This window comes from Periplaneta americana, chromosome 17 (assembly GCF_040183065.1).
Source record: "Periplaneta americana isolate PAMFEO1 chromosome 17, P.americana_PAMFEO1_priV1, whole genome shotgun sequence".
Taxonomy (NCBI): domain Eukaryota; kingdom Metazoa; phylum Arthropoda; class Insecta; order Blattodea; family Blattidae; genus Periplaneta; species Periplaneta americana.
In genome coordinates this window covers 15,420,464-15,443,327 of record NC_091133.1, presented here as the reverse complement: position 1 = coordinate 15,443,327, position 22,864 = coordinate 15,420,464, and the positions used below count along the sequence as shown (strand labels likewise).

The window sequence follows — 22,864 nt, the reverse complement described above, 5'->3', positions numbered from 1 at the left end:
AGAGATCTTTTGCCATATGGATGGTAATGAAGCAGTGCTTTTGGAATTCTGCATCGATTCATTCGTTCGAGATGACCCTTACACTGAAGTTGATATTTGCTGATGAACTGCATAATGGGTTCTATTTGAAGTTCTTGCATCAGGTCCTCAGTTTTTTTATGATCCCAGCGAGTATATCCAGCTGTTGCTCTCATAAACCTCATCTCACTTGCTGTTATTCTACTGACATCTTTATTCTTCACAGTCCACGCTTCGCTACCATAGCTTAATACTGGCTGTGCTAAGGTTTTATACAAGCCTATTCTTGTGTGTCTTTGTATTAGTGAGGGTTTCATGATTTTATTAATGATCCCCATTGTTTTATTATATTTACATATTTTTTCAGCAATATCTACTTCATCATAAGGTGATAGTGTATAGCCAAGATAAGTGAAGGTATTTACTCTTTCTATTATTTTATTATTCAAACAGATTTTGCTTGGTACAGGGAATTTCCCACAAAATGACATGATTTTCGAGTTTTCAATATTAATTTCCATGTTATATTTTTCACTGACCTTATTTAAATTGTGTACTGAATATTGTAAATCATCTTCAGTTGATGCCGAGTATCAGCGGTATAACTGAAATGTCATATGCAGAGGAAATGCACCTCTTTGGGCTAGCAACCCATTGAGCGTCATTTTTACATTGCTTTCAAGTCTCAACAGAAGCCTCGGATGATTGATAATAATGTGTCGAAAAGGGTGTGTTATTAAATTCAGTTGAGTATTGAGGACGTGTTGCATGTGTTTTTGTATATCTATAAATTTCATTTTGTTCTAGTGCAGCGGTCATCAGCACACTGCACTTTCGGGCTAGCATCTCTTACCTGGAAGTCTCTTACAGCACCAGCGTGCAACTGTGGCTGCTGGCGGTATGCTGTCTCCCTATCCCTTCTGCACTATGGAGCATAATTCCTTGCACCGCATACACTTTACCCATTTCAGCGAGTGCTGACGACCACTGTTCTAGTGTGTTGAGTTCGTGGCTTTTTTTGGTTCAATGTGTAGGATTTGTATGCCTGTTTCTACACTGCCATAGTTGTGATGGAGTTTGTGATGTGTTCTGTGTAGGTTGAATTATTGTTGTGTGATTTAGTATGGCTGTGATGTGTTATAGACATACAAAACACACATAACATCCTCAATACTCAATTTTTTTTTTATTGGGTTATTTTACGACGCTGTATCAACATCTAGGTTATTTAGCGTCTGAATGCTATGAAGGTGATAATGCCGATGAAATGAGTCCGGGGTCCAGCACCGAAAGTTACCCAGCATTTGCTCATATTGGGTTGAGGGAAAACCCCGGAAAAAACCTCAACCAGGTAACTTGCCCCGACTGGGATTCGAACCCGGGCCACCAGGTTTCGCAGCCAGACGCGCTGACCGTTACTCCACAGGTGTGGACTCAATACTCAATTGAATTTCAGAACAAACCTCCTTTTCAACACAACATTACTAATCATAAACACACTACACAAGAGACTGGAAGATAGTGTGCAACCTCACTAGAATTTAGAAGATGACGAACACCACGTCGAAAGTAGTTAGTTAAGGTAAAATATCAGCATTGAAACAGTTACTATATCGAATCTAGTATTTTAAGAAAGCAGTAGATCTGTGTAACTCATTGTCAGCCATTCAAACTATCAAACAGCAGTCAGCCAGCTCTTTAAAACTATGCGAAATTCATCAGTCATTAAAACTATTACCACAACTACAAAAACAAATTGCTTTGCAGTGGACACTTCCACATTGTAGATTGGAAGGAAATGAGAGGACAGATATTCTAGAAAAAAAAAAAAGCCCAAGAATAAAACATACAACTAGTCGTAAAATTTCCTTCTATTCAGCTAAGAGATTGATTAAAAACAGCAAAAAAAAAAATTAATTTACAAGAATCCCTATAACTTGCCAGTGCAGGTAAATCATAGCAGAATATAGTCAATGACAGTGTCATAATTCCTGAATTCCCACACAGTGAAGCAGTAGCCCTCTCCTGTTGCATATAGGGCATGATTGTTTGGCAGCCCACCTTCATAAAGTATCCATATTTATATCTCCACATTGCATACTATAAAGCAGGCGTCTCAAGGTCAACGCATAAAAGTTGTTACAGAGAGCAAATTTAGATAGTGTAGTCAGCTGAAGAGATAAGCGCAACACCCGAAGATAGCCGATCGCATTCATGTCACACGCATGAGCGAGCTAAGTTGTAACTGTTGCGGGAGAAATTCCACAAAGCTACACTTCCGAGTTGTAATGTCACAATAGATGGTTGTTTTCGGAAGGAATAAAATTTCTTAAGTAGCTTGCAGTAGTAATAATAATAATAATAATAAATTTATTTTATAATTATATATTAATGAGTAAAGAGAAAACACCTGAACCATGAAGAACCATACATGTTACGTAATTATTTAAGCACAAGGAACTGGCCACCCTACTCCATTATCTCCTGGCTTAGTTGCCTCATAAGCAGTGCCTTGTTTGTGTCATATTTGAGGTTCAGACCTGTCTTCGGACAGTTGACTAAACAACAATACTTCATTTCTAGTAAATAGTTTTTGATATACCTCTCTTTTTTTTAAGTTTATACTATATCTAATAAAATAAAATTCAATTAAAGAATAATAATTAAATTACAATTAAATTTGTTGGTTAAGGTACGTATTCTTACGATATGTCAATATTAATATATTAATTACAGTAATAGTTAAATAATATGTTTCGTAATGTTTTCAATAATTAACAATAACCAAAACATCTTAGAAATTCACAATTATTTTAAATTAGAACTATCCAAATCTTAAATCTGGTCTCAAATTATTTTCTCAAGTCCTTCTGTACTCCATTATATTTGCTACACTGGTCTTGATTCAAAATAGGTAACAATTTTAGATTAATAAAGCGGTTTACCCACTGAAACTTGGGACTCCCGCAATTTCACTTTGCCTAATAAAGCTTTTATTTCTTCATACATTTGTGGTAATAAAGACATTCTTTCCTCGGAGATGGAGGCAACATCGTAGTGGTAGATGTCTATTCAAACGTCGCAGTCAATGACGTCATCCAGAGATACACGAACTGCTCCCGCATCTTGTTTCACTCTTACATTAAGAGAGAGAGAGAGAGAGAGAGAGAGGAGGAGGAAGTGCTCCGAGGAGGCCCTATTGAGACGTCTGCTATAAAGCAACACGACAAGGTCCACCTTTCTTTCTACCCTAATATAAGAAAGATAGAAGGATCAACAATTTGAAAATGACAAAATATTACTGGGATGCACAACAACAAATGGAGATCATCCAACTGCTGAAGATATAAAATATATTACTACTGCTACTATGTGAAATATGATCACAGTTTAATATTAACATAATCAAGTTTAAAAGTTGTTTATTTAAATAACTTAACAGATCATTAGGTATAATTATTTCAATAAATGTGTTACGAAGTTGTTCAACTTGCGAATACACTGTTAATGCTTCACCAGAAGCAAAACACTACAATACAATATTCAATAAGAATGCCAAAATTTAAATTTCAGAACTTAACAAATAATTAATTTTATTAGTATGAAGCAAAGTTACTGCTGATATGTAAAAATATGCAATTTAATGGAAATTTTCTATGAATAATATGTAGAATATACCCAGCAAGTATTGTCTATGTTAGTATCTAAGGCAATCCTTTCCTTTAAAAAAAATATTCCAACTTTCTGCACAGCATTTTATTAATAATTGAATAGCTAAACAGAAAAATGTTGCAAGAGAGAATTTATTTCCTAATGCAATATTTTAAAATAAACATGTTGCATGTATCTGTTTTATACTGTAGTGAACTCTGTTGATTGAAAATGGAAGTGCAATCTTAAATATAGGCTGCAAAACCTAGGAGGTTGTAAGAAAACGTTACAATGCAAAGCATATTTATTTTTTTCTGTTACTGTAAAATTTTAATTTGGTGCTTCCGACATTTTTCCATTTAGCTATTCAATTATAAATGCAAACTCTGCTATGCTAATGAGGAAGAACGTTTAGTGGACATAATACTATAAGTACAGACCAGATATGAAAGGAAGTGAGGACTGTTGTACCAATTCTATTTGTATGCCACTTGATATCATTATGGATTGGTACAGAGTTATTCTGATCGTCAATATTCCAATAGTCTGTGTGTTTTGAATAACACGCAGTAGTTCACTTTTACGTAATTTCCCTTCTTTCTTGGCATGAACTTGCCTAGATCAAATTTTTTTTCTTTAAATCGATATATTTAATAATAAGTTTTGAGCATTCATAAGAGTTATAGGAACGAAGAATTCTGATATAGTATATGTGATACGCTAGACAATCATATGCTGCATAAATTCTGATTTTGTAGTTTCTTCTTTCTGCTGTAGTGTGAAAGGTTCTAGAAAACTAAAGTAGACACTGGAGCTGTTTTAATAATAGATTATATAACATGATTGAAAATAAACATACAGAATGTCAATTCAACATTATATTCACAACAACTGTATAATTCTGCATGTGAAGAGCAGTCATTCATTCTGAAAATCACTATTCCAGAAAACTGAATAAAATGTAAGCGAAAGAATGTGTTAATTGTTTAGTGATGGAGTTAAATTCTTTCTCTGATAGAAAGTCAGCAACTTCAAAAAAATTAAACGGCAATAATTGTTAAAAATCATTAAAATCTACTTATTACGAAACTTCAGAATTTGTTGCAAGAGAGTTACCCTTTGGACTGGGGGTGATGGTGGCTGTGGCTGTGGCTGTCTGCTTGTCATAAACTGTGCCAGTCCTTCACGTTCTAACACATCATTGATGTGGATGTCTTCTGGACCACTAGTATCTACCAGAGCTACTTCCACCTTACGTGCCTGAAAATAAACATGCACATTTACAGTTAATCTATTTACAGTGGAGAAAATCTAATGGTTTAATACCTTCTGCTTTAAGACTTCACCAAGGAAAATATATAACAAACTAAGGAAAGTAAAGTGCATCCATAATAATGCATTAACTTAAACAGGCAAAAGATATCAAGAAAGCATATACAAAGCATGGAGGCAGATAAAAGGTTTTCCAGCTGTGAATAGCTCATGCTTGCACCACCAATTTAGTACTGTTAAATAACTTGCTGAAGCATATACAACAGTTACGATAAGAAGTTTCAGTGTTTCACGACAACCTGTCATGGGTTTTAATCCTAGAGGAAGCGCAAAGAAAGCTTGCCCATTTGACTGATGTGCAGAGAACGATATTCGGTCCTCGTGCCGTCATGCTCATCACAGGCTGCTATGAATGACATAATGCTGATTACAGGGCGCATTCGAAAGCATGGACTTGAGCTGTTCGTATCGTGAAATGTATTGTGCAGAGTGGGTAGAAGCCAGCATATGCGTTACATATTCTGCATTTTATCCCTCATATCAGGATTTTTATATAGTTCAAAATGTGTTTGTAAAATAAAAGAGTTCTGTATAACATTCTATGTACTTAACAATGCCCCCGTTGGCTCTAAATTAGGAAGTGCTAATAGAACGTTACACAGTCAAACTAGGGAATTATTTATAACGTTTATAAATGTATGAAAAACGAAACAGGCACCGCTCGTAATGTAAGGAGTATATACAGATTAAAATAAATCGACCATAGTACCACGCTAGTTATCGGAACATTTTAATAAAATCACATAGTATTAGTGTTTTATTACAACGTCAAATATCAATTATTACACGATCACATATTTCTTATGACACCTTTGTAATTTCATTCAGTGATTTTATATGTAAAAGAATTCGTGCTTCTGTATTTTCAACAATGTTATGTTATTAGTTACTCTGCAACAAGGTTTAGGTTCCGTTACATGCCCTGTGATAAATCTCACTCGAAACATCAAGCCTGCAGATGACTGAGAACTGACGACAGTTTGCCAATCGAATCGAAACGAGGTCAAGTGTACCCGAACGTTTCCGAAAGTTCGTGCAGCTTTCCGTGACAAGCTCTTCTTGCATTTACTCTACCTAGGATAAAAATGTTTTCTTCTATTGTCAATATACATAGTACCTTCTTAATGGAAGGCTGTGCATCGTGCGGGCCACAAGTCACAGAGTCCCACAAAGTGTCCATTTAATGTCAGCTCGAAAAAGCACCCGAATGAGTTACAGTAAATTTAAAAAAAACCTTAAGGATATAAAAAATTCGCGACATACGTATTGTTTGTTACTAGATAGGAGGTCCGTAATTCGTGGAAGAGAGCAGCACAATGTTATTCCTTGCCTAAAATTCATTCGAAAATACTGTAATCAATATTTTGGTTCCGGTTACCCGGTGACATCCCAACAAATCTCCATCATCATCTCATCTCATCGCGGTGTAGCACAGATCAATGTCCTATGGTGCATACTGGGCAATAATTCTGCTGGTAAATTGGTCTATACAACTGAAGGATACACGGGAAAAACGAACAATGTCACATTTTCACTAAGGACCAGCCTCATGGTCTAGTGGTCAGAGCTTCTGGCAATAGTTCATGAGGTCCCGGGTTCGATTCCCGGTTAGAGCACAGGAATTTTTCCTTAAAGGGGATTATTCCTGTGCTCGTCCATGGTCTGGAATTTAGGTTAAGTTTAGATTTAAGACCTCTCCTGGCACCACATTATCATAATCATCCTATCACATCATCGGGGTAATGTAACTCCGCCTTCCAGGCGCCCCAACCTCAGAAGTGGGTTACAACTAAGCCATAGCCAGGAGAGAAGACCAGAAATGTCGAAAAGACAACCTGGTGGCATTGGGGGGAGGAGGGGGGAAACCCTTTTCACTAAGAGTGAGATAATGATCTATTTCAGTATATTACTGCTAAATCTATTGATGTTTCTACTTGAAATGAAGGAAATGATGAGTGTATCCGTGGTTTTAATTCTCCTTTACCACTTTTTGTAAAAATAACACTAAAGTTTGTAGTAATACAGTGAATTATATAATGACATCACCCTTAACAGCATTAACATTAACCTTGTTCGTTTTTCCCGTGTATCCTTCAACTGCCTTCACATGGGTGTATGATGATCAGTCAAATACTTGCCATCAGTTAAAAAAAAAAAAGGCCAGAGACTTACTTTTCTTAAAAAGAGACATTTAACTTTGAGTGACATGACATCACTGTCTAATGAAATAGTTAACAAACTTGAGACTCATAACATTAGTGCAGAAGATAGGTAAGCTTGGCCAAGTGGAAGTATGTGTACTTGAAGAATTCAAAGCGTAAGTTCGAAACTACGATATCCTCTTTTATACTATTCACTGCGTTCATGTAATATTTCCTATTAAAATTCAAAGTAAACTTATTGTACTGTATTTTGTCATCTACAGTTCCTGTATGTATTTGTTATTTAATAAACAGTTTTACATTTTCTTATGTTCTGAATAAGATTGTAGTTCAATTGAATTGTTATGTGAAATTGAAGGGAAAAAGAAAATGGATGTACTATACATGCCTGAATATAAGATAATGTTTTTTACCTTAAAATATACCGGTACTTATAAAAATTATACTCGTCTTAAAAAGCAGCCTAACATTTAAAGGACTGTTAAGATACCCTTAAAAAAAATTCAGGGTTGTCTTGTATGTGAGATCATCTTATATTCGGATCAATACAGTAATTGGGATTAAATAAATATGTACAGTACTTGTAACCTACAAAATATAGTACAATAAATCTATTTGAAATTTCAGTAAAATACACTATATGAATGCAGTAAATAGTATTAAAAAAGAGCATCCTGGCTTCAAACTCTCGAACTTCTACTTTCAATTTGTCAAGTGCACATAATTCTCCTAAATTAAGCTTATTTACTTCTGCATTAGAAGTTTTAAGTCACATTCCCTAGTGGTTAGATTAAAATAATAGCATTACATTAACACATTGATTAAAAAGGAAATGTTAATATTGAGGAAAATTGCATTAGATCAAAATGTTGACAGTATTTTCGGCTTTTCTGAACAAGGAACAATGTCATGCTATTAGATTCAGCGAATTACAAACGAAGTTGTAAAATTACCATAGATAGCATTTAAATATGTAAATTTTATGCAGCAGCATGTGATCTATATTTACATTATTCAACTAATGTTGTTCTTCCAATTTTCAACAACTTTATTTTTATACTATCACCAAAAAAATACTTAAACAATTTTTTGTGAACTTGTTTTATTATTAATATTAGAGGAGAAAAATTCGTTCCGGCGCCAGGGATCGAACCCGGTGCTATGGATTGAATTCGGCGTAGCTCAGTGGTCAGAGTGCTTGGTACGTAGAACCAAGGACCCGGGTTCGATCCCCGGTGCCGGAGCGAATTTTTCTCCTCTAATATTAATTGTCAACATTACAGATATTATTCTGTAGGACAAATTAATAAATCCATAATATTGTTTTATTATGCTTACAATATGAACAAACAAATTTCATGATTTTTTCTTACTGATTGTTTTCACTTCTGAGTTCTTTGTAAGTTGTTGTTACTGAAAACATAGTTCATTTTCAATGTATTTCACAAATTAGACAACCTCTTCCATAATTGTTCAAATGTGCAGTGATTTTTTGGATGACATACTCAGTCAATTATGAGTGTTCACCCCTCTTGCTCTAATTACAGCCTCCATTCTGCTTGATCAAATTCATTAAAGCATTTCATGCTGTACACTATGAGATATCCTCTCATTGTTGCAGTAGTACGACTCTAACATAAGCCACTTTTCAAGGACACAATTTTGATGATGGATACTCTTTCCAACATGTCCTGTGTGTGCTCAGTGACATTGAAATAGGGGTTATGTGCAAGACAATTCATACAGCGAATACCAACCTCATCCAAAAACTCATACATACAACTTGCTCACTCAGGATCTACAGTAGATGCTCAGAAAAGGAGCCATTTTTAATTACAACAATCTCTTATTTGCCTCTGAATTTGACTCAGCCCACACCATAACTAAATCTGCATTGTGGGCTATCTTATCCAACATTGTGCATGGTGAAAATCATTTGCCTGTCCTCCTTCAAACTCTCGCCCTTGTATCTGGCAATCTTAAGCAGAATCTTGATTCAAGAATGAATAATAGGTCATTCCAGTGCACCAATGTCCGTCCTGCTGTTGATCTGTAAATCCAAATCATGCAACGTGATGTTGTCTTGTCAATTGCGAACCTGTATTAGGTCTTCAGGCCTTCAAACGCTGTTCATATAATCTTCGTCTTATTGTTCATTCACTTTCATTGACTTCTGCCACTTGGAGACGATTTTGCAATTCAACTACTGAGTTGTATGTCGATCCTCCAAAGCCTGCAGTTGAATAACCTATCTGCCACTGTAGTGCCCTACTACCATCTCAACATGTCTTCTGCAATTGACCTGAAGTTCCCAATACTGATTTAGAGTCCATTGGATGGTATCTAATGATGCACCAAGTGTATGAGCGACATATCTGAAGCTCCTTCCATCCTCAATTAATGCAACTGTTTTTGCAGCATCTTCAGGACGTAGAATTATTTCAAGGAAGCGATCACTTTAAATTGGCTGAATCTGTGACAAAATGACAAGACAGTATTAACAATAACCTACGACTTCCTTACATTCTGTGTGATGCAATTCATACAACAATTAAGGTTCTCCATCACAAATGTTTATTGTTACTGCTTTATGTGCAGTATCCATAAAAACCATGGGAAAACAAATTAAACAATTACATGGATATATCCATTTATAAAAGGACTTCCTCCCTCCATTTAAATATTGTTGGTAAATATAAAAATAATATGAAACCCACAATTCACTTATCATTATGATACGAATTGATACTTTTTTTTTTCTTTTAGTATGGTATTTCACCTTATGCCAATGAGTGTACTTGATTTTCTTATAGTTCTGACATATGCATATTTTTCCAGAAGATTTCACACTGTAAAGGTCCCATTATATTGAACATAACTTACTTACAAATGGCTTTTAAGGAACCCGCCCGCAGGTTCATTGCAGCCTTCACATAAGCCCGCCATCAGTCTCTATCCTGAGCAAGATTAATCCCTATCATCATATCCCATCTCCCTCAAATCCATTTTAATATTGTCCTCTCATCTACGTCTCAGCCACCCCAAAGAACTTTTTCCCACCGACCTCTCAACTAACACTCTATATACATTTCTAGATTCGCCCATATGTGCTACATACCCTTCCCACCTCAAACGTCTGGATTTAATGTTCCTAATTGTGTCAGGCGAAGAATACAATGCATGCAGTTCTGCATTGTGTAACTTTCTCCATTCTCCTGTAACTTCATCCCTCTTAGCCCCAAATATTTTCCTAAGCACCTTATCCTCAAACACCCTTAACCTCTGTTTCTCTTTCAAAGTGAGAGTCCAAGTTTCACAACCATACAGAACAACCGGTAATATAATTGTTTTATAAATTCTAACTTTCAGTTTTTTGAGAGCAGACTGGATGACAAAAGCTTCTCAATCGAATAATAACAGGCATTTCCCATATTTATTCTGCATATAATTTCCTCCCGAGTGTTATTTGTTATTGTTGCTCCAAGATATTTTAATTTTTCCACTTCTTCAAAGGATAAATCTCAAATTTTTATATTTCCATTTCGTACAATATTCTTGTCACGAGACAATCATATACTTTGAGTCCACACCTTTGGAGTAATGATTAACGTGTATGGTCGCAAAACCAGATGGCCCAGGTTCGATTCCTGGCCGGAGTAAGTTACTTGGTTGAGGTTTTTTCGGGTGTTTTCCCTCAATCCAATATGAGCAAATGCTGGGTAACTTTCGGTGCTGGACCCCAGACTCATTTCATCACCATTTTCACCTTAATCTCATTCAGACACTAAATAACCTAAGATGTTGATAAAGCGTCGTAAAATAATCTACGGGGTACTAAAAAAAATATACTTTGACTTTTCAGGATTTACTTCCAAACCTATCTCTTTACTTGCTTCAAGTAAAATTTCTGTGTTTTCACTAATCGTTTGATATTGAAAGCAGTAGCAGTAGCAGTAGCAGCAGTAGTAGTAGTAGTAGTAATATACTCATCATCGTCGTCAGTTATTCCTGACAGAATTTCTTTGGTCTTTCTACTCTTGTAGTTCCAATGAGTTGATACTGAAGCAGCTTTAAAGACATAGAGCTTTGACCCATTCTCTGTAAGTGGGTATACCATTCTGAAATATTAATTATTATCAATGGTTTTCCATTATGCTATTAGTTTCTAATTCCATTCGAATATTTTCAATTATATAATAATAATAATAATAATAATAATAATAATAATAATAATAATAATAATAATAATTTTTGTTCTAACAGTACTAACAGTATCTTTGGTGGGTTCCTTATATCAAGCAAAAGCAGAAGCAACGGCAGTAGCAAAAATTAATACTAGTCAATATTGCTATTTTTCATAATTCAAAGCATGGCTAAATACAGTGTTCAATAGACAGCTGCAGCATATGTTGAAAACAGGCTTGCCACTCATACCAATTTTGACTTCATTGTCTGGAGCCCACCAGAACGTCATTCAGGACACTAAATGTCCCTATTTCTGGGACTTTTATAATTTAATTCACTAAAATAATTTTCCCCATTTTATTACATGTAATTTACTTTAATACACGAATATTGTTCTTTATAGGGCATATTGTTCTTCATAAGAAGAAGTAAAGCTGACTCCAATGTTATAAAATCACCAGAAAGTGATTTTGTAAGTTTAGGCCTAATGAAAATGCTACCTTCTATCTTCAGAAGAACTTCGATTTTTCTGAAAACAACTCCCTACACAAACTTGAATCATTATCATTAAAAGGAAACTATCGAATTTCTTTAAAAACATTCAAGCAGCAGCTACTGAATTGCGAATTACTGTCAATATGAAAGGCCTGTTTGTGTAAATTATAGTGTCTTAAAAACGTACTGTCAAACATTTTAGAAGGCAAAGGGGGCAACGATGTGGGCTTGAAGTGGATGGAGAATTTTAAGCAGTGCCACCTGCCTGCTTTCGTAAAGGTGGTGTCTTGTGCCTTGCCTTACCACCCTCCAATGCCTATGCAGAGAGGGTTTTCTTTCATAAGACTTTAAAATGAACAAATGTTAGGAACAAGTGTTCTGTTGATTCGATCAAAGCAGAACTTCTCATCAATACAAACATTAATATGACTTGGTCTCTGGATAAACTTCGGGGCTTATATTGCGTTGTCTTGGTGTTCGTGACTGACGTTTCGACTGCTGTGTTGTGTCATCTTTCAGAGCTGAGCAAGTTGGATAAAGAAATAGTGTGCGAGCTTGTATATATTATGTATTGTGAGAATTTATTTCAACTCAACAATGGAATTTTATTCTTCCAACAATAATTCCTTTCTACAATTCACCTTAAATTCTCTCGTCAACAATAGGATTTTTTCACTCAACACAGGATTCGTTATAGCACTCCACTGACGGCAATGACAATTTACTTTGACTATTACGAACAACAATGAACTGTTAATCTTAACTAATATTTACAAAGCACTATTTACAAATCAGAACTATCAGTTCTCAGTTCACAGTTCTTCTAGCTCAGTCACTCGAGTTCACAGTATCTCGAACCACAGACCTTCAGAGACAGTTCACTGTACTCGAACTCAGGTCCCTCCAACTGCGGTCCACTGCACTCGAACTCAGGCCTTCGGATGCTGTCACAGTCGCGGACGCACACTCGAGCCGAACTCCGGTACACAAGACTGGCTTGCTTGCTCACTGACTGGCTGACTAATCAACTGAAAAACTGCTCGAGTTTGCTGGCGTTTCTTCTTTTATAATCACAGCGACGTAGCCTCGAAAGTTCGACGCGTCTCCAGAGATTGCACTCCAGAAAAATCCAGTGCCCTCTCCTCTCTACCAGCACCAGATGCGCGCGCACTCTCGTCGCGTTGACGTAATACACTCCCTCTCTTCTCTCCGCCGCGCGCCGTCCCAAAGTGCTCCGCGCGATCTTCTCTCTTGCGGGACGCTGGTCGTGAGTTCGAATCTCACGTCGCTGTCACAGTATATATATATATATATATATATATATATATATATATATATAAGCTCGCACATTTCTCTATCCAACTTGCTCAGCTCTGAAGATGACCACAACACAATGGTCAAAACATCAGCCACCAACACCAAGACAACGCGGTATAAGCCCCGAAGTTTATCCAGAGACCTGTACACCAGTTCCGGAAGCCTACGCGAACACTAATATGACTTGTTCAGACTTCATACACAAGTTAAAAACTGAGAAAAAACTGTTGGAATCTGCTAGAAGCAAAATAAATAAATAAATAAGTGGAAGCACTGTTAAATGAAAGTACAGATGTTGCATTATATCTCTGCCAGCAACTGGCTGTTGAGTTTCAAGTAGCTTATTTTGATCGTAGATGTCAAGAGTACTAAAAGCAAAACAATGCTTCATTCCAATGCTCTGGTCACTGATTGCCTGAGTGTAAGGTGAGAGTTTAGACATACTTTTTCTCACAGATTAGTACAACCTTTTGCTATCTCTCATCCCCTCACCACAAACTGTGACACTGAACAGAGGCAGAGATTAATGTGTCTCATGAAGTTCTTTGCATTACCTATTAAGACAAGAAGTAATTTGATGTTTTGTGTAAAGCAGTACGCTGCTATTAAGTTAAAAAAAACTTGGGAGGGAGAATCCATAAATTTTGTTTCTATTTCTGAAAAGTAAAAAGTGGTAACAGTGTTGGAAATGATGGCCATCTGTTTCAATGCACTTTTCCACTAATTGATTGGTTACTATTTATAACATACACATATAACGTAGAAATATGCAGGGTGATTCAGACCACACGTAATAGTCATTTATTTCAGAAACTAATGCATTAAAATTTTCGAGATAAAAATATTTATTACTAAACCACATGTGAACTTTCACTTTCACTTGAGCTTGATTTCATCAATCAGCCTTAACAGGAAGTAGAGTCAGTGGCGTATTACTTTAAAATTTCAAATAAGAGTCGTGGTCAAATATGGTACCATTTGATAGAGCTCTTCAAAAGAAACAACTTTCATATGAAACGTTTTTATTAATTACTACTCTTTCAATGAGAAAACGTACGAAAAGACACTGGGTGATTCAGATCACCCGTAAGTCATTTATTTCGGAAACTAGTGCATTAAAATTTCCGTTGTTAACAATTTTATTAATGACCACCCCCCCTTCACAATATTCTGCATACGCCACTGCTTACGGCATTCTGGTAGGCGTTGATCATGAAATGATGCTGAGCGAACTTAAGCAGGGTTACAGTTGACAGCACACATAGAGGTAAGTGGTTTTAAATTGTGTCCATTTTGTGTGTGCAACCATCCTCATGGCAGCTTGACATTCTCGTAGTGAGTTTGCTTTTGCAGGAATCTGAAATGATGAGCCTCCCTCCATACGAACTACAAAATATCTTTAAAAATCGCCAAATCAGTCAAGCCATTTTTGGAGTTTGTGGTTGTCCCCACTACTACTCTGATAGTCACGTGGTGGAGCCTCGGCATGCTGCAGGGCTTGTCGGCGCGCTGGCACAGCTAAATAGCGCACCTGGGGCTCAAAGACTTGACAGGCCTCATTTAAACCCTACGTAATGAAGAAAGATTTTTATTTAATATTTTTTTAATTTAAATACTATTATAGTCACAATCATGCCATGGTATGAAAGAAAAATTTCACAACCTCGAGCGGGAATCGAACCTGCGACTTCCTGTTCTCCGGTCAGGCGCTCTACCACTGAGCTATCGAGTTCGTCTGGAATTATCCTTTCATACTGGCGACTCTGTTATAGAGTACTGTCCATAGCGTCACATCAACGGACGTGTATACGTCACCAAACATCGTAAGATGAAGATTACATTTGTAAAGTTTCTTTCAAGCCATAAGCAGTGCTGACTAGATCAGACGCTATGGACAGTACTCTATAACACAGTCGCCAGTATGAAAGGATAATTCCAAGCCTTTGGCATGACACGAACTTGAAGCTCAGTGATAGAGCACCTGACCGGAGAACAGGAAGTCGCAGGTTCGATTCCCGCTCGAGGTTGTGAAATTTTTCTTTCATACCATGGCATGATTGTGACTATAATAGTATTTAAATTCATTAACATGTCACATCAATGGACGCGTATACATCACCAAACATTGTAAGATGAAGATTATAATATTTTTTATTTTTTATATTCTGAAGAAGGAGTGAAGAATCATGGCATAAAAAATACTTCGAAATTTTCATGGGAACATGTGTCTTCAGTATTCCTGATATCTAGAATGAGACTTTAGCATGCTATGTGCAATCATTAATCCTAAATTACTGGGCAGGTTCTGTTCACAGTACGTACCAGTATTCAAGAGTCAGGGACTAATACTGTAGAAGATAAACAATCTATTTTACTAAAAAAAATTATAAATTTTTTTTAAGATAATACAGAATGACAATTTACTCCAAACTGACTACAACAATAATTTATAGTTAGATTTCTTTGATAAGGTAAAGTGACAAATGAAATGGAATATTTTATGGGTTTACATTTTTTTTTCTTTAGTAAAGTAAAATGTTACTTAGAATGTAGATCACGAATGTAATTTCAAGTTAATTATGGCACTTCTTATACACCAATGACTATTCCTGTGAATGAGATACTTCCTTCAGGGTGAACTGAATTATCAACTGGATAAACAATAAAGAATGGAGACATTGACAGCTGATAATACTACGGATATTTTTGTCGATTTGTATACGGAATTTCCTTCTACATCACTGAGCAAATGTCACATTTGCACAAAATGTTGTTCTACTCAAAATTGGCTTGGACAATTTTCTTTTCAAGCTGTTTTCGTACATAAGATATGTTAGATGACGCAATATAAATAAAAAATTCTGAACATCTGACCTGTTATGGCACTAAAATCGTCCTCCAGTGGCTTAAGGAGGGAAAGCTAGTGATCAACAAGATCTCCCAACTAGGTCTAGTAGACCCGTCGACCAACAGCAGGTGTGGTCCTCCAGACATACTGGAGGTTGTGTGTGAATGAAGTAGCCACCAAAACGTTAAAATATGGTGTTCACTTAAATCAGCTACAACTTGCCATTTAACCACTCCAACAACATTCTGAACATATTTCGTCACAGAAATAAGTTACCATCTACAAAATGAGGAGTCCAATAAAACATTCCTCACACACAATTAATATATTTACAACTATCTACATGAATTATTTTTCAGAAAATTAGTATTATACGACAGAGCAAAAAGCAGCATATGTCCAATGTTAGCAATCTAGAAGATAAGGCAAAAAGTGGTGCATTTTTCAAAATCATACTGAAATAGTGGCAATCAACTTTGCACCAATGTTGTGTGTTAATCATTATAGCATTAACAAATTAAATGATATAATGTTCAGTGTTTTGTTTCTGAAGTACGCTTTCTGTCAGTTTGGTGAACACTAATTCACTGTTTCTGTAATTGATGTCTAACATGAAAAAAATACATTTCTTCCCAGATACATCAGATGTCCCATAATTTTTCATAAAATTTCCTTCAATACTAGTAGGTTTATACTTAGTAGATTTATGATGATAAAATATGTGCAATTTATATCACACTGTTATTTATGCTTTTAATACAATCACCAAAACAGCATTTTCATTAAATGAAGTACAAAAAAATCATAGTAAATTTGTCAGAATGTATGTGAACGACATTTTTGACAGTCACGAAATATCTTGTTCAAAGATACAGACCCAGAAACAAAATTTGAGCCACCTGAATTTTCCAAGTTCAGTTACCGAGCACTGCTTACTGAGCTGAGCATATGCAGTATGTTATAACTGGAACTTGGAAAATTCAGGTGGACAAACTTTGTTTCTGGGTCTGTACAATCAAATATTCATATCTTGTTAGAATAAGAAAATGTTATTCTCCACTTCATTTTTTCAGAAGCAGCGCATAACTTTAGACAATTAATAACAAACAAAAAATGGAACATGAAATACATACATATAGAGCACATCTTGTACTAACTCTCGAATTACCTTAAAATCCACTGCAAGTACAATAGCAACCAGAGGCTTCATGCTGCACAATCGGCCTTGCTTTGTCTATGAAAGAGGGTTAGGAGTTTAGTACATTATAAAACATTCAGAAGAAGTTATTTCGTTATCAAAGCAATAGATTCATAATGAAACTAAAGAAACTTTTTACAAGATTTAATTAAAAATGTACATTCCATTAAAATATACAAACAAATATCAAATAAGCTACATTTGCCAGAACCTATCTTTGGTTTACATCAGTCACCATCACCACAGTGTGCTGTGCCGCCTGCTACACTGATGCTTCGCTGCAGCGGGCACTGTGCTGATAAGCTGGACATGGGCGGTTTGCAGTGGCAGCTCCTTTTGTGATAATTGTTTCTCAAATTGATCACTTTAAACTAAAAGTAATGTAAACGCCTAAAACAAGTATTTACATGTATGAAATCAATAGACTGTTACTTTAGGAACGAAATGAAAGTCGAATAAAACTAAATACTGCATTTTAGATTTCCACTTTTTCTTTTATACTGTTACATCATAAAATACAAAAAACATGTATTAGTTTATGTATTTTATATATTTGTGCTTTATTGCAAAATATGTGATAGAAAAAGACGAAACATGGCAAATGAAAGTCTATCCCAACTTCACGATATCAGTGTTACGGGATTGATGCTTGGAGCAAGAGAAACGATACCTAACTTCTCTTCCCAATTCTATAAGACCCTAGGACTGCACAAATCGTTTCTGAATGAACTGGCCCTCCTCATAATTAAAGAGTCAGTCAAACTTTTACGGAACCATCTATATGGACTCTTATTCAGTGTACTGAAAAAACTAGCGCAACATTATCTTTTTTCTTTCTCTTATTAGCTTTCATCGCTTCTTTACTTGTAACTTTTTTTTTTTATTCTGTATACTGCCATTGTTTGTTTGTTTGTGTACTTGTTTACTTTTTTCCTTACTCTGTTATCTTTCATCATCTATTTGTTCTTGTATTGTTTTGTATGCTTTGTCTAATGGCAGCCTCTAATTTGAGGAAGCTCTAGTAAATAAATAAACATATTATTGAATTCTGTTACAGTGAACTGCACTCCATCTTTCATTAAATGATATTTATATAATACTTAAAATAAAACAAACACTAATGCATTAATGGACCATTTAGTGAAAATATTTACTGATCATCTGTAATGCTAGTTTTGCAGGACTGTTGGGCCCTTTCTTGCATATTAATTGCTCAATATTAGGCACTATGATCAGGGTAGTGCATGAACTGAGGAAACCTTGTATATTGTAGTCAGATGAATTACTTCTGTGTTAAGATTTCCTTATTTTCATTAACAAAAACAACTGTTCGCATATGTAGGTGGATCCAAACATGTACAGTATGCAGGTACCACGTAACTTTAACTCTGTAATTTTTAGCTGATGCTCAGCAGGAGCACAGTCTTCATTCACAATGAATCGGTATATGATAGAGATGGGGTAAAATAATGTAAGAGTAATTTCGGAACAGTTCCGAGAAAAAAAACAGTTCCAAAAAAGGAAGAGCAGGTCGACATGTCCTGGGAGCTGCCCTTATGGCGAAACATTGTGTATACATAGGCACCATGCAATTAGAACTAAATTGGCCGATGCCCTCAGAAAACTAAAATACACCGTCTACGAAGAAGTCCACGGAATCGCCGACAATGGCAGTAACAGACGAATTGACATAATCGCCATTAGCAAATCCCTGTCTCAGGGTATGATAATCGACCCCACCATCAGGTTTGAAACATACAAAGGACAGCCCGAAGACGTACATGAGGAGAAACGAGCAATCTACGTTCCAACCATCCCGTATTATAAAGATAAATACCAACTTCACGATATCAGTGTTACGGGATTGATGTTTGGAGCAAGAGGAACGATACCCAACTTCTCTTCTAAATTCTGTAAGACCCTGGGACTGCACAAATCTTTTCTGAATGAACTGGCCCTCCTCATAATTAAAGAGTCAGTCAAACTTTTACGGAACCACCTATATGGACTCTAATTCAGTGTATGGAAAAAATTGACGCACCATTATCATTTTTCTTTTTCCTTCTTAGCTTTCATTGATTCTTTACTTGAAATTTTTTTTTCTTCTGTAAACTGCCATTGTTTGTTTGTGTATTTGTTTGCCTTTTTTCTTACTCTTTTAGCTCTCATCATCTATTTGTTCTTGTATTGTTTTGTATCCTTTGTCTAATGGCAACCTCTAATTTGAGGAAGCTCCAATAAATAAATAAAATAAAAAATAACAGTAGGAGTTTCTGACGGACTGTTCCTCATGCAAACTGAGCACTGTATAACATACCTTCCAACCACTTTATCTGGAATGCTCCAAATACTTTCTCAGAGACCATAATTTTGCTGTTCCAGCCAAAGTGTTTTCCTTGGATGTACAATAGTTGCTTCACAGGTGAGTATGATGGGGAGAGCACGGAAATCTTTCATTCCAATGAACTGGCAGGGTGTGTTTCAATATTAAACAATCACTCTGATTGGCCAGCCAGCTTCCTTTACATGGTCTGCTATTAATATACGTAGCAACAAGAATAAATAAAATTTTAAACTGTATTTATTTTAGTAGGTTATTTTACGACGCTTTATCAACATCTTAGGTTATTTAGCATCTGAATGAGATGAAGGTGATGCCAGTGAAATAAGTCCGGGGTCTAGCACCGAAAGTTACCCAGCATTTGCTCATATTGGGTTGAGGGAAAATCCCTTTAAACTGTAAGATTCTGTCTGTTATTATTCTAAAGTCATTGTTTTATTATATATAACGAAGAAAAAATTATAAAAATGTATATGACAATAACATAAGAGTACAAATGTAGCTCAACTAGCCTCAATGTTTATTATAAATAAAATTAAAACACTATTATCACAGAATATTAACATTCTTTATTTAACAGAAGGAATGATAAAAAAAAATTAGAAAGTTTTCTAGCTTCTATAATTTACTGCACACAAATCTGACTGTAACAGCTGTCGTGGTTCGAATTGTATTATGATCTGGGATTTTGGAAACTGAACTACTTCCAAAACAACGTAACATTTTGGTAATTATTACATTGTGTCAGAAACTTGCTGTCAATTCGGAATTGTTCTTTGGAAATAGTACTTTCTTTGAACCTGAACACTCGAAACAACTCTGGAAAAATAATTCCGCTCCAATATGAAATAAGTACCATTAAGGTAAAATTATCCAGAGGTAAAATAGTCCCCCAATCGGATCTCCGGGCGGGGACTACTTTAATGGTACAGAATCAACAATCCCAAGGGAAAAAATGGAACTCTCTGCATCAAAATCCACACTTAATTCCCGATTTACCACGAAAATCGTCTGTAGCTGCATTTAGATTGGCAACAGGCCATGATTGTTTAGCTAAACACCTGCATAGACTTGGAATATATCAGTCCCCTAACGGCCCATTGTGCAACTCAAACCAAGAAATGGATTCGGAACACCTCACAATCTGTGCTTCATTGGCTGGTCATGATAATATCTTTGAAAAATATTGGCGTTTGACAATAAAGTCATTTGACTTTATTGTCAAATGACTTTATTGTCAAACGCCTGGCATTAGAAAACAACAACAACAAAAACAACTCTGGAAAAATAACTACTTTTCCCACCACTAGGCTATGAAATTCTTAAAACCTAACTCCGTATGTTCTATATCTTGAAATCATGAATGAAATTCCTCCTGAAGGAGGAGATGACACAACAGTTGTATGGTGGTCCCAGAACTTGTTGAATCGCATACAATGGCTTGTGTGTTAGGCATCACAGGAACCATTGGGACTACACGACCAGGGCCCTCGAATCCCTGTTGTGTTTGCCTCCTCTGAATCTGGTAATTCAAAACGAAGCCTTATTAGCTGCCTCTGGACTTCAAGGAAGGCCTAGACCAATGAGTAGGGCAGGATGGAGAACTAGGCCATAAACATATTTGGTAAATGGCAACAGGTATCAATCCCGTTGAAGGCATGAGACAGGATAGTATTACCCCTGCTCAATATGTAAATCCTCCTGTTTGTATTATTCCTGATATAGAAGAATGGAAAGGAGATTATCTTAACCAATTTCCACCTGTTAGTATGGTATGATTATGGTTACCCTATTCTGAAATCCCGAAATGAGGGCACACCTTCTCCAACGGCACCAACCAACTTATTCTTCTGAATACTGAATGAAAGAAACTGTAATATATTATACATTATCCAATTGACAGTATATTTTATTTCTGATACATTTTAGTTCACTCAACTGAAAGCTTCTTACAATAATTTAAAAAATCCTGGACGAACATTTTAGTATGGAATGAATGTGACCTAGAACATATGAAGACACATATGACTCAAACATTAGAAAGATAACTTTTTACAATATTGCATTATTTTAGAGCCAAGTATATTTCTCACTGGATTGAATTTTTTTTAACAATTCCTTGTATTGGCACAAATAGTCAAAAAATGTTGTGCACATCAAATGCCTGAAGTTAAATTTTACTTTCACAAAATCAACAGTCAGTCAATTCCTCTCCTTTGTCCATTGTGCCTGTATTACAGAGAATAATCGAATAATCTTTCAACAGAAGAAGCATTATGAGATGACACTGAAAAAAGAACTGCACTATCTTAACAATCTCATTGAACTGTTCTTCACTCCTACATGAGTCAATGCACTGGTACCATTTCTTCTGGTTCAATATAGATTTCCCACCGTATGTGACTATGAATTTCTTCAAATTTCAAGAACAACTTTACCCAACAACTTCATAATCATTCCACATTTTCTCAAGGTACATCTTCTAGTCACTTAAAACAAGAAAATTCATTTAAAGGTTGCATCCACATATTCTCGACATCCTTCATAGAGGATTTCAACATTATACTTAAAAAATTCTATTTGGTTCAGCCTCTCTTTTATTCTCAAAGACATGAGATTACCATCTTTTCTTTCTTGAAGATCACTAATATCTTCACCACGTCTATAAGGGAATTATCTTCCTTTTCTAAGTGACTGATACACAAATGAAATATAGTAAGGACTGAACATAACACAAATGTATCTCACTAAAATGGTCCACAAAAAAAATTGTTAGGACTGCTGGAGGTTTGTTCTGAGATAGGAAGGACTCAAGAGCAGAAAACATTTCTGATAAGTCTCTGAACAACTGGAAATACGAACAACCATCCTGTCTTGATGTGACTGAGAAGTTGTCGATACTCTATTCCACCAAATTCTTTAGGGACTCAATATGGACAGCATATATTGAAATGCAATGCACTATCTTTTGTAAGTCAATACCAAGTACGTCAGTTCCATGTTGGATACAGTTTTTCAGTATATGGCCAGGCGGCCATACCACACCAATTAATGACCTGTTAATCAACATCTTCAGGTTAGCAAAAACATCATTGCCAACTCTCTTGCAAGACCACCAAACATTGTGGTACAGTTATCAACCCCAAAAGCCACGCACTTGTTCTGTATTTCCAAATTGTTAAGAGTCTCATTGATGTAAGTTGCAATTCTGTGGCCGGGAGGAAAAAGATGTTAAGTCAATTTTTTGTGAAAATGAGATTTTTATATATTCTGAAAGTGGAAACAATTCTCTACGATCTGATAAAATGGCTAAAGTC

At 35.8% G+C, this 22,864-nt stretch overlaps 1 protein-coding gene across 3 annotated transcripts in view; it reads right to left on the bottom strand.

Moving 5' to 3' along the window:
- The window catches only part of LOC138692868 (KH domain-containing protein akap-1-like), an 89,428-nt gene that overhangs the window by 34,037 nt on the left and 32,527 nt on the right, over nucleotides 1-22,864 (bottom strand). For 2 of the 3 annotated variants that reach the window (XM_069816172.1, XM_069816174.1), the window contains 2 exons: nucleotides 17,177-17,242; nucleotides 4,786-4,929 (listed from right to left, as the gene is read on the bottom strand). In XM_069816172.1, the coding sequence (XP_069672273.1) occupies nucleotides 4,786-4,929; nucleotides 17,177-17,242 (210 nt within the window). The remainder of the gene's footprint in view (nucleotides 1-4,785; nucleotides 4,930-17,176; nucleotides 17,243-22,864) is intronic. The other variant, XM_069816173.1, reaches the window with a different exon arrangement.